Source organism: Montipora foliosa, chromosome 2, assembly GCF_036669935.1.
Source record: "Montipora foliosa isolate CH-2021 chromosome 2, ASM3666993v2, whole genome shotgun sequence".
NCBI lineage: Eukaryota > Metazoa > Cnidaria > Anthozoa > Scleractinia > Acroporidae > Montipora > Montipora foliosa.
The window spans coordinates 8,505,996-8,518,495 of NC_090870.1; the positions used below are offsets into that span (position 1 = coordinate 8,505,996).

The following is a 12,500-nucleotide window of genomic DNA, read 5'->3' on the forward strand; positions in this document are numbered from 1 at the left end:
CGGAGCCCGAATTATCTAATGCATGTGAAAGCATCTGTTCCCTTAAGGATGACGATACTATGTTCCCTGCAGTGGGGATCGCGCTTCCATTTTGTTTTCCTAAACTATAATGTTGACCCCTCATCGACGAGGTTGGGAGTAGATTAGAGTAGGTTCTAAACGATTTGTAAAACGTTGAATTGCTTCGAGTTCCAAATATTGTTATGGCGGAGAAATCCTTTTTTGTGTGACCAATCACGTTTTCCTCTTTCGCTAATAAGCCGACACCTTTTGAATATGAAGATAAGAGGTTTTTTCCTAAGGTCTGCTGGCCAATTTTGGTTTTGTTTCTCCACGTAGGCAGGCGGCTGACTGAATTCATGTGGATTTTTGTAGATTTTTGAATTACTGTTGGACTCAAACGCAAAGAGGGTAAGATACGCGCAAGTTGTCGTGATGATGATTCCACTGACCGTGTCTCAAGTATAATTGGCATTGTTTCATTGGAACTAATATGCACTGACGAACGCAGCGGAATCCTGGGTAAAATACTCCGGGAAGAACCCCTTGCATAGATATCAAGGTGTGGAGTCTTTGATGCAGTTATAACTGCGTTCCCTATACTCGAAAACATTGATCCAGATTCTACGACACTGTTGACTGCTTCAGCGTCAAATGCAGAGCGAGCCCTTAACGTATATGTGTTTATCTTTGACACAGATGCAGATGATGGGGAACCCAACTGCGCTGTCAGCAATCCTTGTAATTTCAAAGGACTTGACCATGGTGACAAGAAATCAGACATTGTATCGTTTTGTCTGGTAAAGGCCTCGTCTTTTAATGATGACGAAGCTAACGAACTGGTGATAGGTATTTTTAAGGACTTCGAAAAAGTACGGACTGCTGACAAATGCTCCTTTGTTGTAGATTTTAATAGCGTTGATGCAGTTGAAGGAGTTTGTATATAAACTGTCATTACCTCTTTGCTTAGTGATGCATCCAAAATGGCGGAAGGCGACAAAACAGATCGTTGCACTGATGATGGACTGTTTGATTCCGCGTATGAACTATAAGAATATATTTTTTCATTTGTGTTCGTGGAGGATCCCAAGACACTGGTCGAAGACAGAGATGGTATTTCAGCAGTCAATTGAGTGGACACCAATGCTGGCATCTTGAATGCTGCTAATGAAAAACGTCGAGCAAGTGAAGCTTGAGTTGATGAACGGCTGCTGGTGTACTCATGTAAAGTAGCCTCGATCGCCCTTGTTAGATTGAAGGACTGTGATGGCGATGGAGCGAGAGAGAGATTGGGTTTTGTGAAAGCAATGAGAGTACTTGTTTGTAGAACAAATGATTTTGCAATTGTTTCATTGAACTGGCTATCTGTCGCTTCATCGATTGATAAATATGATGGTCCCTTTGCTGAAGCTAAACTTGATTCTTGTTGGTAAGTTTTCAGACTTTGCAGGGTAGGATTGTTTGTACCTTGCGTTGACTTCAAATGAAGAAAAAAAGGCCTCATTTGGGAATTTCCCACTGTAGAATAAGAAGGAACCGTATGGAATAAAACGCTGGTTATTTTTGACGTCTCTGTCTCAGACTCCAAAATTTCAATTGATGAAAACTTAGGGTACGTTTGTACAAGTGCTATCGCAGAATGTGGCTTCAATGCTAAAAATTCAGTGTTCTTATCCATTGATGCCAATGTCCTGTCACGATCCCTGTATTCCATTGTTGAAGAAAGAAAAGACGTTTTTATCATAAATTGGTCGCCTCCTATTGACTTTGATGTCCAAGCCACCGCGGCTGATGCATGAGCTGTCGCAGCCTTCGGGACACTTTTACTGGCTTCTTGTTTAACGGTGAAATTCAATGATACATTCGTCGAATGGAATTTCTCTCGAGTGGATAACTCATAACCAGTAACTGAATAACTACTATCCCATGGCTTGATGGTTGTTTTCCTTTTCTGAACGTCTTGCATTGGAAAGCTAAAAGAACCAGAGCCCGCCTGAAATGTTTTCGAAAACTCAGAGGCTTTTCCTGATCTACTTATTACTGGCGACGTCGGCACAAGTAGTATTTCGGAAAATGAGGCGGTTTTATTATCAGCTATTTCTGACGTGCTTGATCTTGTTCCTGTTCCAAAAAAGAAAGAAAAACAACTTTAATGTCGAGCAATGTCACCCCAAGGTTTTCCGCGTCAAAAGCTTTGGAACACCTAACCTATCTTTGCTTTCGGCAGGTGTAATCAGTCATCATTTCCCCTTCTCTTCCACCTAATAACACCTTACTTTTTTAGGGTGTAATAGGCTACCCTATCTAGTCTACACTGCATAGGAATGGGAGAGGGTGTCCGACAGCTAAAAGAGGCCTAAATTGTTGATGCACAAAACCAAATGTCGCCCACTTCCCATGGCGGCCGTAAACCCCTGAAGTAACCCTAGCCTTCGCCCAAACTACACAGGGGGTGGCGTGTGATAAAAAGGTTGACCGTGGTGTTTGCTTACTATTTGAGTTCAAGTTGAAGTTTTTACAGGCTGGGCCATCGAAAACCAAACGGATTCCATCCCACGGGACCATTTGGTTCGACGTCCGAATGAAGTGTCAATTCGTATCCCGATCCGACCAGCATTTAGTCACCGAATGTGAACTCCGTACTTGCTTGGTGATGATTAGAGGAGTTGAATCTAAGAGCGAGGGCCAGAGGAAGAAGAAAATTAACTAAATCATGCGATAGTGTACTCGCCTTCGGTTTGGCATTCTTCCACGTTGCAAAGTTCCACCGCATATCTTTCACCAGAGCATCTTGAATTGACCTCACCCGCACCACCACGTGGTTTCTTACAGTACCGAAATCGTATCCTGGCTCCTCCCCCACAAGAGGTGCTGCAATCGTTCCATTGACCCCACACCGACCATTGAGCCATCATCTTATCACATGGCATATCGTTACACTTCTTTACTTCTGTTTCTCGTTGTCGAAAATAGGATACTGTGCCACCACCTCGAGCCCGCACTTGGATTCCTCCTCCGCAAGACGAGGAACAAGCCGTCCATTTGCCCCATTCCATCAGCGACGCTGGGAAGTTCAGTTGAGACGAGAATTTAACTTCTGGTTCGTCTGAAGAAAAATGGGCGGAAAGTTATTCGGATTCAGTCTTCAAGACAGAGTAACAAATTCTTTGCGAAAAGGAAAAATACATAAAAAGATGAGATGAAGGTTACCTTGATTAACGTTGACGGCTCTTATGGGCTTCCAATACTCAAAGGTTGTATTTAGCTTTCCCGATATCAGCAAAGACTGGTAGTAAGTCAAAATATAAAGAAAAGCAACGTGTTAAGAGTTATATCGCAAAGCGTTTCATCATGCTTCCTGTATCAGGCTTGTGAAGGGAGCGCGTGATGTGGTTGTCAAGTGAATAACAATGATTTGTTTCCTTTCGAAGGAGTAATAGAGAGATCAGACAATGAAGTGAAAACTCACACAAGCATTGGAATGTCTTCAACTTTTCTAATTTCATTATTGGTTTCTAAAGCGAAGGCTTGCAAAAGTCTTACATCTCGTTGTGTTTTTTTGCAAGAAGGCTTTGTTCTCTTGTTCAACAATGAAATTGTCAACCGAATCGGCATCCACAATTCTTATCGACATCTCAAGATAGGATGAGGTAAGAGAACGGATCCCCATGCATTCGCAAAGCTATTTTAAGGACGTTCGCGCGAAAAATTTTCAACATTGATTTTTTTCTGAAACTTTTACCACTGCAAGATGATGAGTTAGTTATGTCAGAAATGTAAAAAAAATGGGGGGTCACCGACTTCGTTTTGGAGAGAACATGCCCGGAAAAACACCCAAAATGTGACAAAATCGGGCTTCGTTAGCGAATAAGGCCAGTGTCTATAAACCCAAATATATTGCAATTAAATCTTTGAGGTGAAATCTTCTCTGCCAAATATTGTTTAAGTGGACTTATTAAGTGAATTTAGTCAGCTGGTGAGGTTCCTTAAAGATCAAATTCGCATTTAGCGACCACAGTTTCACGCCCCTTGCCAGAATTTGATGTCCCGTAAGCAGAAATCTTGAAATTTTTTTACCTTCCCACATTGATTTTTTGTTCATTTTTGGACAACGTGGAGATAATTGTAAATAAAATCCGTTTCTGGAAAGAAAAATAGGGGTCACCGAACGTCCAAGACCGTTAAATCCAGGCAAAGCTATAGCAATGGCCTTTTGCCCTATCATTTCTCATTTTATTACTCAGCGCGCGCGCTCGTGTATGACGTGGCGTGTGCATTTGCGTGCGCAGTAAGGATGCGCAGAAACAATTGGCGCGAACGTCCTTAAGTTCTCGTTTCCATGCAATGCTGCGCATATTTAAAATTTCATTACATCATTGCAACTGGCCAATCAGGTGCCTCTGTAAGGACCACGTATGTGGGATCCGTTCTCTGGTTTCATCCTCTCTTGGATATCTTGAAAATAAAAGGGCGGCTTGCTAGTATGCTTTCACGTCAACGATGACGTAGTTTCTCGTACGATCACTTTTCACTAATGAAAAATACTGTTCATCCAAGACACCCCGAACGATGATGTTTCACCTTTCTTGATTACTTTAATTTCTCAGTGTCGGTAAATCTCGGTCCTTATGTGATACATTAGTATTCTAAAGGCCCACTTAAACGGTTTCAACATTTGACCAACATTCGTTCAACAAAAGTTGAACCGGTGTTGGGCAAATGTTAGACGCATAAACAAAGTTATGCGGAGACCGTTCAAACGGTTCCATCATTGCGCCAACAAAAGAACCAACACTTCCGCGAAACTTTAAATAACTCGTTGGAAGATTTGGGATATTGCATATTGGTATCAGTTATGTATTCATTTACAAAACTTCTTTTTGTCTATTGATTCACAAAAGACGGCATATGGCAAAAATACCGTCAACATTCCTATTGGCAGCAGGCACTGTCATGAATGAAGTAAACCATATCAGGTGAAAATGAAATATCGCCGAATGACTTACTGTAACATAGACATCTTCACTTGTGGGTCCAAATATCTCTATTGTTTCCTTGATATTGTCCTTGAACCTTTTGTATCTCAACTCCACACCGTTCACGTTATACCACCCAGACCAATTAATGATTCTGTGACCATTGACAACGTATTCGCCATTTTGTCTCTTCACCCCTACATTGTAAGAAAGTATGAGTTTTCACAAAGAGCACTGCCGTTTTCTACTAACCCTAAACTACAAGAAAACGAAGCTCTCCCCCTCAAAATCATTTTAAATCACTTTGAAATAACTTGAAATAGAATTCTCGACCGAAGCAGGAACAAGCAATAACCAGATTTGTAATTAGCAAGGATCCCGATATGGGTCTTCGTTTTCCACAAAACCATACTAAATATAGAAAACGAAGATCCTCTAAAAATTACTTGAAATTACTTCAAAATCAAAAGAACTCGCAACTCTCGAAGCAGAGACAGAACGACGAAATTTGCACTGAATAATCAAGGAATCAAGATAATTACCCAAATAATTCGATGTTGTGTCTTTCAGAAGTACACTTGTTGATCCTTTGGGTATAACCATAAGCTCGGCGTATCCTGTTTTTATTAAAGTGTAATATCAGTCCAATTTCAATGCTGACCTTTCTCCAAGAAAATCACATCAGACACAAAGACACGCAACAGACGGAATAGCTTTTCCCTTTGCAAAAGCCTAGATTTCACTAGCGACGCAAACATAAGCGCAAGCGCGAGTAGTTTCATGCTAAGTGAAAACGAACGTCGACATAAGCATCAAAACCAACCACGGCCTCCGCCATTTTGTTGAAATACTCAGACGCGGGGAATCTGGAGCGTGTGCTGTAATAGGTTATTTCCGAGTTCGCTGTTTGCCTCGGTTTCGAAGTGAGTCTTGGTGCTCAACTATTGTAAGGGAAATGAGTTTGATTTGCATAAGAATACGCAACTCGTTTCCGTTTTGAATGGTTGTGCACCAGGACTGGCTTTGAAACTGAGACATGCTGCAACTCGGAAATGGACTATTGGCCAGTCACGGCCCGGCGTAACAAATTTTCTTGTGCTGTGTTTCGTTTTCATACAACGCAAGAGAACGCAAGTATAGGCGTGAGCACAAGGAAAAGGAAGAATAATCTTCATCCTTGCGCCTGTGCTTATGTTTGCGTTAACTCCATTTTCACAGTGAAATAAGCGCTGTTATGTTTGCGCTTGTGCTAAAGTCGCTAGTGAAAGCCAGGCTTAAAAATTTGGATCAAAGATTTAAGATGGCTGTCAATGAAAGTAACAAAATATTTACAAACCAATTGCTCACGAGTAGTTTTTTCACTAGACAAATTCCTTCCTATCATCGGAAGAATTTTGGTTAAGGTTCCAGAGGATCGCACACTTCTGCTTATCCCTGACTCGTATTTCAACGAAATATTTGGAAAAACTATCCAGAAAGTAATATATATATTATATTTTGTAAGTTTAGCGTTGCTTGCTCGTTGGAACATTAATATAATTGAAAAAACTGCACCTTCCAATTTTCACGGAGCTTTGTATGTGTCGAAAGATGGGGATGGGATGGAATGATTGAGGCGTGGTTCATTCCAGTTAGAGCATTAGATTTTAATGCGCTTACGCTGGGTTCAAGTGCCACTCTAACCACAGAATGGAGTTGTGTTCACTGACGAGTCCTATACTTAATAAACTGAATTAAATGTGTGTTTTGCCAGAAATAGAAGAAACTTGTCAGATTTTAGCTTATTTCTTGCTTGCTATCTCCAGATATTGGGCAGTTTTCGAAAATAAAAAGCTAGAAGTATAGAATTCGTATGCTGTTATAACAATTAGCAGTCTGCCGTTTGTCGATGCTAAGTTTCTTTCATTATTTGCATAGATTTTCCTGGAGCGTTGAGATGATGATGGTCATTATTCCAACTACCATGCCAGAATGTCAGAATAAAAAATTGTCTTTTCCATTGAAAATTTTTATAGTTATTTACGACTTTGCAATCGACAAGGATTTCAAGCAAAAAATTTAAATTGTGATTACATATTTGATCACACCTGACATTTTTTCAAAATGGGATGGTAATCTTTTTATGCTTCCTCTCATTGGCTTGCATTTGGTAGAATTTCCGCCACAAAGGCGGCACTTATCCAACACGACGCCAGACTCGAGTTTTTTGTCACATCCTACTGGCTTGACCAGTCAAAGGGAAAAAACAAAACAAAAAAACTGTTAATATGAATTTCAGACATAACACAAATACCAAATTGAAAAGAAATTTGATATTTGTAAGAACCCGGGGCGTCTTGGAGTCTTGGAATACTAATTGCAATCTTTCTGACCTACTAAAGAAATCACTAAGAAATTACTTAAGGTCAGAATTTAAAACAAACCATTCAACGAAAAAAAGTGATTTAATTAACCAATCAAGAAAACTCACCCCTCCAGATCTTCTCGTTCATGATCAACTTTGCTGTGGCAGTTTTTGTTATATTCACTTCTAACAACAACAGCAACAACAACAACAAAAACATTGTGTTATCTCATTACCTTACACCGTCCGCGAACACAAAAACCATCGGGCTCCTTCGAACACGGAGTGCCGTCTTTTGCTTTGCCGAAATAATAAAATAATTCCCCTCCATAAGGATAGCAAAACAGCAAGCAGTGATTGTCACCTTCGGAATAAAATAACAAGAAATGCTTCATTTTGTGAAAAACTAGTAGGTGATTGAGTGTTTGTGAAAGTTCTCACTGATACGTCGCCAATCAAAACTAGAATTTATCCTACTTCATCGATATCTTTAATATTTTACAAGAGACGAAGAAAGTATGCGCTTAGCTACTAATGGATTCCATGGGTCGGGGAAGCCTTACAACACAGCACGTGGAAGGTATCGCCGTCAAAGCTGGTATGAAGACACTGTATTGATTGCAACCAGACTTGGTTGATAGTGATACTCTGTGAATTGAAGATATATACCAGTCTAATAAATGTAGAGGTTGTAAGATGCAGGAAGGGGTGGGGGAGGAGAACGAAAATCGTCTAGTAATGTTAAGTTTCAGTTAAGCCATTCCTGTTGCGTAAGCTCCCTGTTGTCAGGACGAGCACGGCGAAGAAATGTGTCAAAATGCGAAACGCACGTGCAGGGCGTGCAGATCCTTGTTGTTGTTCATTAAGCCCATTGTTTCGTTGCGTTCTCTTAGCCGTCCGTGTCGTCCTTGCGCAAGCTCCCTATTAAGGAGTTTGAGAAACGACGACGGCTACAGCAACGACAACGCCAAAAAGCAGTAATATTATTGGTTAAAAGAAGCGAAATGCTCGTGCTGCACGTGCGGCACGCTTTTTTGAACATTTCTCTCCCGCACTCATCAAAACTACTACATGAAATGACCACATTTAAGGTTTTGAAGACAACGTGGACAAACTACAGTAAATCTTTCAGTCTCACTCTTTACTTCAAATCAGTCCGTACCAATCCAGTTATAGGACATTTCGCCCATATTGTATAATATAAACAAGATGGAATAATCATGAAATACTTAGGGTGCGTTCGATTGTCCATATTCCAGAATAGTTATACATGGAATAGAAGTTAGAAATCCTTCGTTTTTACGGAGATTCACATGAAAATTGTCAAACACTTGCTAAAATGCTATTTTAAACATATCTTTATCATCCTTGTTGCTTCAAAACGCCAGACCTACCGTTTTAAATTATCACTTCGCGTATTCTTATTCCGGAATAGGGTCAATCGAACGCGCCCTTAGAATAGCTCAAACTTATATTTTGAAGTGCCGTTTTCGTCGCCGCAGCCATCTAATATTTTAAGATCTACGACGCCGTCGTCAACGAGAACGCCAACATCATTGGTTAAAAGAGGAAAACTAATCGTGCGCGCGGCACGCATTTTAGCTCATATTCAGGTACTCTTCACAACAAAGACGTGAAGTCAGCAAATTTAACGCTTTGAGGACAACACGAACCGGTGTACAAATGTGAATCTTTCATTCCCCATTTTTACTCCACAACCGCTCGTACCAATTTATTTTTTTAGTATACTTCGTCCACATTGTATACGACGTGAACGAGATGAATAACTGCGAAAGCCTCACGATATTACAAAGTTATATTTTGAGGTGACTTTTCGCCGAAGTCGCCGTCGTAGATCTCAAAGTTCCTTTTTGTTACCTCGGACATACGAAATCCACCTCGCTTTCTGACCATTGACGAAAATCTCTCTTCCATTAAACAAGCTGCATTGCGCATCTCGAAAGCTTGGACTTCCTGGTGGACAAGCCTAAAGTACATCGATCCCATATCAACAAATTGTCTTTAAAACGACTTTTATTACTACTTCAACGTCAAACTTTGAAGGGTTTGTTACCTGTGTGTTACACGTTTGGTACTTCCTAGGCTGTTTAACGCACAAGACTTTGTTTTCCCTACCAGGTAAAGGGTGAAACAAACTTGAGAAATTATTAAATCACAACGGGTTCACGGAACCTACTCCTGACACGAAAGAAAGAAAAGCGGGGTAGAGGTTGGGTGGGGTGCGGACCCTCTGGGCGAGGGTATTTTGTATCAAGTTAATACAAAATGCATTTTTTTTTTCAAATACAAACTGCGGTGATAAACATTTTTAAAGAATGCGTTTTGTAACTACATTCTCAAAAGTAACCGTTACATCCTCAAAGTTTTCTTATATACGAAATAAAGAGATCTGGGTGCTATACTAATACGAAAAACGATCTTAAAGTAACAAGAAAGCACTGACAGCTGTTGATTGTTACTAATATAGTAACAACATCTTACTGCTAACGCTGCTCACTGCTCCTGGATATAAAATGCCTCTTTTATTTTACAATGATGATGTTTTTTCCCGATGCAAAAATTGTCCCATTTGATGTTGTGTCCGGCGGTTGTGATATGATCGGCGATGGCTGAATGATGATCTCTACTAGTTAGAGCCTTAAAGTGTTCAAATGTAACTTTTCTAAATATTTGGAAAGATGGTAAAAGGGAGGCTTTACATCGGCGATGCAAAGCTTCAAAATTAATCTATTTTCCTGTCTTGAAATTGGCCATGGATGATGCATGTGAATTGTCCAATTCATGATTAAAATTCATCCAGAAATTACAAGCTACAATATGTTACTTTATTAATTAATAAGTAACTGTATTTTTGTAGACTTACTCCAGAGATCTCGGAGCCAGACCTCTCGGAATTTAATTATACATTGATAAAAATGCATTGATTCACCATGTTTATCACCGCCATGTGCGTTTCATATATTCACTGATATGCTCACGTACTGACGGACGGTTCTCCACAAAAACTCAAATTTGGTCATACCACGTGGTTGTTTTAAATACCCAACTTCATTCCCAGGAGCTTTCTCCGCCGAGAGTTGCAGTGGGCCCTGGGAACAAGGTTCTGAAATGCCGGCATGGAATAGTAAAGCAAACGTGAAGAGCATGCCAAGCCGCTGCTTATAGAGTTCCATGCCCTTCTCGTTTTTTATTGTAGGTGCTTTTAAATAAGTTCTCAAGTCTCTTACATGTCTTACCTTAAACAAAGTCGTCCCCTGAACTGTATTCCAGTCCCACATGTCCTTGAACATGGACTCCAGACCGACCACTCGTAATGTTCCTCCTGAATTTCCTGGCTTTCTTGGGCTTGTCCCTCCGATATATCAGCTTGCTTTCGGGCAGAACGAAAGATCGGTCAATGTTCGAAAAGTCTTAGTTTTTTTCTCTTGGGCAGGTGCTGCAGAAATGGTGAGATTAAAGTGCTCCTGTGATCAAAAAAGCCACTTCCTTTTTTCCTTCAGATTTTGAAAGTGTGTTTGCTTAACACCTGACTGGCAAAATTTTGAGCTTTGATTTTTATCCAAAGGCCGTTTACTTCGAGAGTAAGTTTTGCTGCATATTAATTCTGCGGCGTACACGCGTATTGCATTCTTAAACTAGCGAGCCTTTGACGTCATTTTCTCCTCGATCCAGCTCTCTCAAGAACATAATGTAAGTAATGGTGGACCATTAAATAGGAAAATTACAGTTAAAATAAAGAAGTGTCTTTTTGAAATCAAGGCTTAAAACGTGGGTCACTTAGTGTCTTGTTAACATAGTTTTGAAATCCAAAGAAAAATATGAATTGATTTTTTGGTCACAGGGGCACTTTAGAGTTTGGGATGGCAGCAGCGGATATGCGAATTTGCCCTTATCACTCTAGCCTGCAAAGAGTGATTGGCGTATTTTTGTTTTGGTAAGAATTATCGGCCGACATCTTGGATAGCGAGACTATCAGAGGCCTGAGGCGATTAAAAAAATTGCACTTAGTGAGAGGAGGACAGTATGAAATCCTCTACCGCCTGGGTGCTTTCAAAATGGCGGCCCATTACGAACGTTGGACCTTGAACAAGTGCACGCTTCCCAAAACAACCCTGCTCTGCAGGCTACAATCACTCCGACTGCCAGGTAACGCAAATCATTTGCGCGTGCGCTGCATCTCCACTGTCTAAGTCGCTGGCATTTGTCACCAACAGATCATGGTCTCGAAACTTATATCATGTCTGTTTATAATTAAAAAATATGTAAATAATCTCATCGAAAGCGGCCGATAAAGTCAACATTTGGCATTTATCCGAAAATAATCTGTACTGACTCCAAACAAGAACAAGTCTGGGCACAGTTCCTATTTGCAGGGACCGAAAGTGCTCATTTGGTAATTTTACTCAAAATCAATATTTTGTGGGATTAGGTTTACTAAAAGCTGTCTTTGCAATTTTGTATCGAGAATGTCAACTTTGCAAATTGAGCTTTACTGAGTAAAGCCGAATTAGCAAATATTCCCGCTACTTGGGAAATGTGTCCTTTCTTTCGTGAATACAAGTGAACACTTCCGTGTCTTTTCTTACCCTCTGGCTTCGCTGTTCGTATCCATTTAGGGTGGCAAGAACTTTTCTTGTCCTCTTAATTGAAAGGGCCTTTTATGTGGGTACTGTAATTTGATCAAAAATGTAATCGCCTGGATTTTCGTTCAGTGAAGCATGCTGTGTTGACCTCCCAACATAGATTCCGAAAATGTCTTATCTGGTTTTTGACCTTGCGGCTGTCATCGTTAAAAGTGTTGCAAATTGATTAGAGCGTTCAACAACAAGTGGTTTAAAAATGACAAGTGTATACATACTCCTAAACCTTCTCAGTTTAAATTGTATTAATGTTTCATGCATTCCAACCCAGACAAATATCCGAAGGGAGGAAGGAAAATTTGGAAAAAAAGTACCAACCTCTGGCCTGTCGAAATCAGTGTCTTGTGCACCGATTGCCACCCGCGCCAGATGCGGGTTACCCGAGAACAGATCTCTATTGTATACAGACAACAGGAGCTGCAAACAAGCTATTTTGACAGAAATTGAAAGCTGCAGCTTCCGTTGTCTTTCTTATTTTTTCGCAGCAAAATGCAAAACTACCATACGGGTGCCGCACAT

General features: G+C 40.4%; 1 protein-coding gene across 1 annotated transcript in view; it reads right to left on the minus strand.

The window, feature by feature from the left end:
- Positions 1 to 12,500, minus strand: part of LOC137991143 (serine-rich adhesin for platelets-like) — a 15,104-nt gene that overhangs the window by 1,560 nt on the left and 1,044 nt on the right. The window contains exons 3-12 of the mRNA XM_068836258.1: positions 10,578 to 10,711; positions 9,395 to 9,452; positions 9,199 to 9,307; positions 7,557 to 7,684; positions 7,064 to 7,199; positions 5,519 to 5,593; positions 5,007 to 5,173; positions 3,211 to 3,286; positions 2,732 to 3,106; positions 1 to 2,121 (exon numbers count right to left, since the gene is read on the minus strand). The exon at positions 1 to 2,121 is cut by the window's left edge and continues 1,416 nt beyond it. Coding sequence (XP_068692359.1) covers positions 1 to 2,121; positions 2,732 to 3,106; positions 3,211 to 3,286; positions 5,007 to 5,173; positions 5,519 to 5,593; positions 7,064 to 7,199; positions 7,557 to 7,684; positions 9,199 to 9,307; positions 9,395 to 9,452; positions 10,578 to 10,711 — 3,379 coding nt within the window. The remainder of the gene's footprint in view (positions 2,122 to 2,731; positions 3,107 to 3,210; positions 3,287 to 5,006; positions 5,174 to 5,518; positions 5,594 to 7,063; positions 7,200 to 7,556; positions 7,685 to 9,198; positions 9,308 to 9,394; positions 9,453 to 10,577; positions 10,712 to 12,500) is intronic.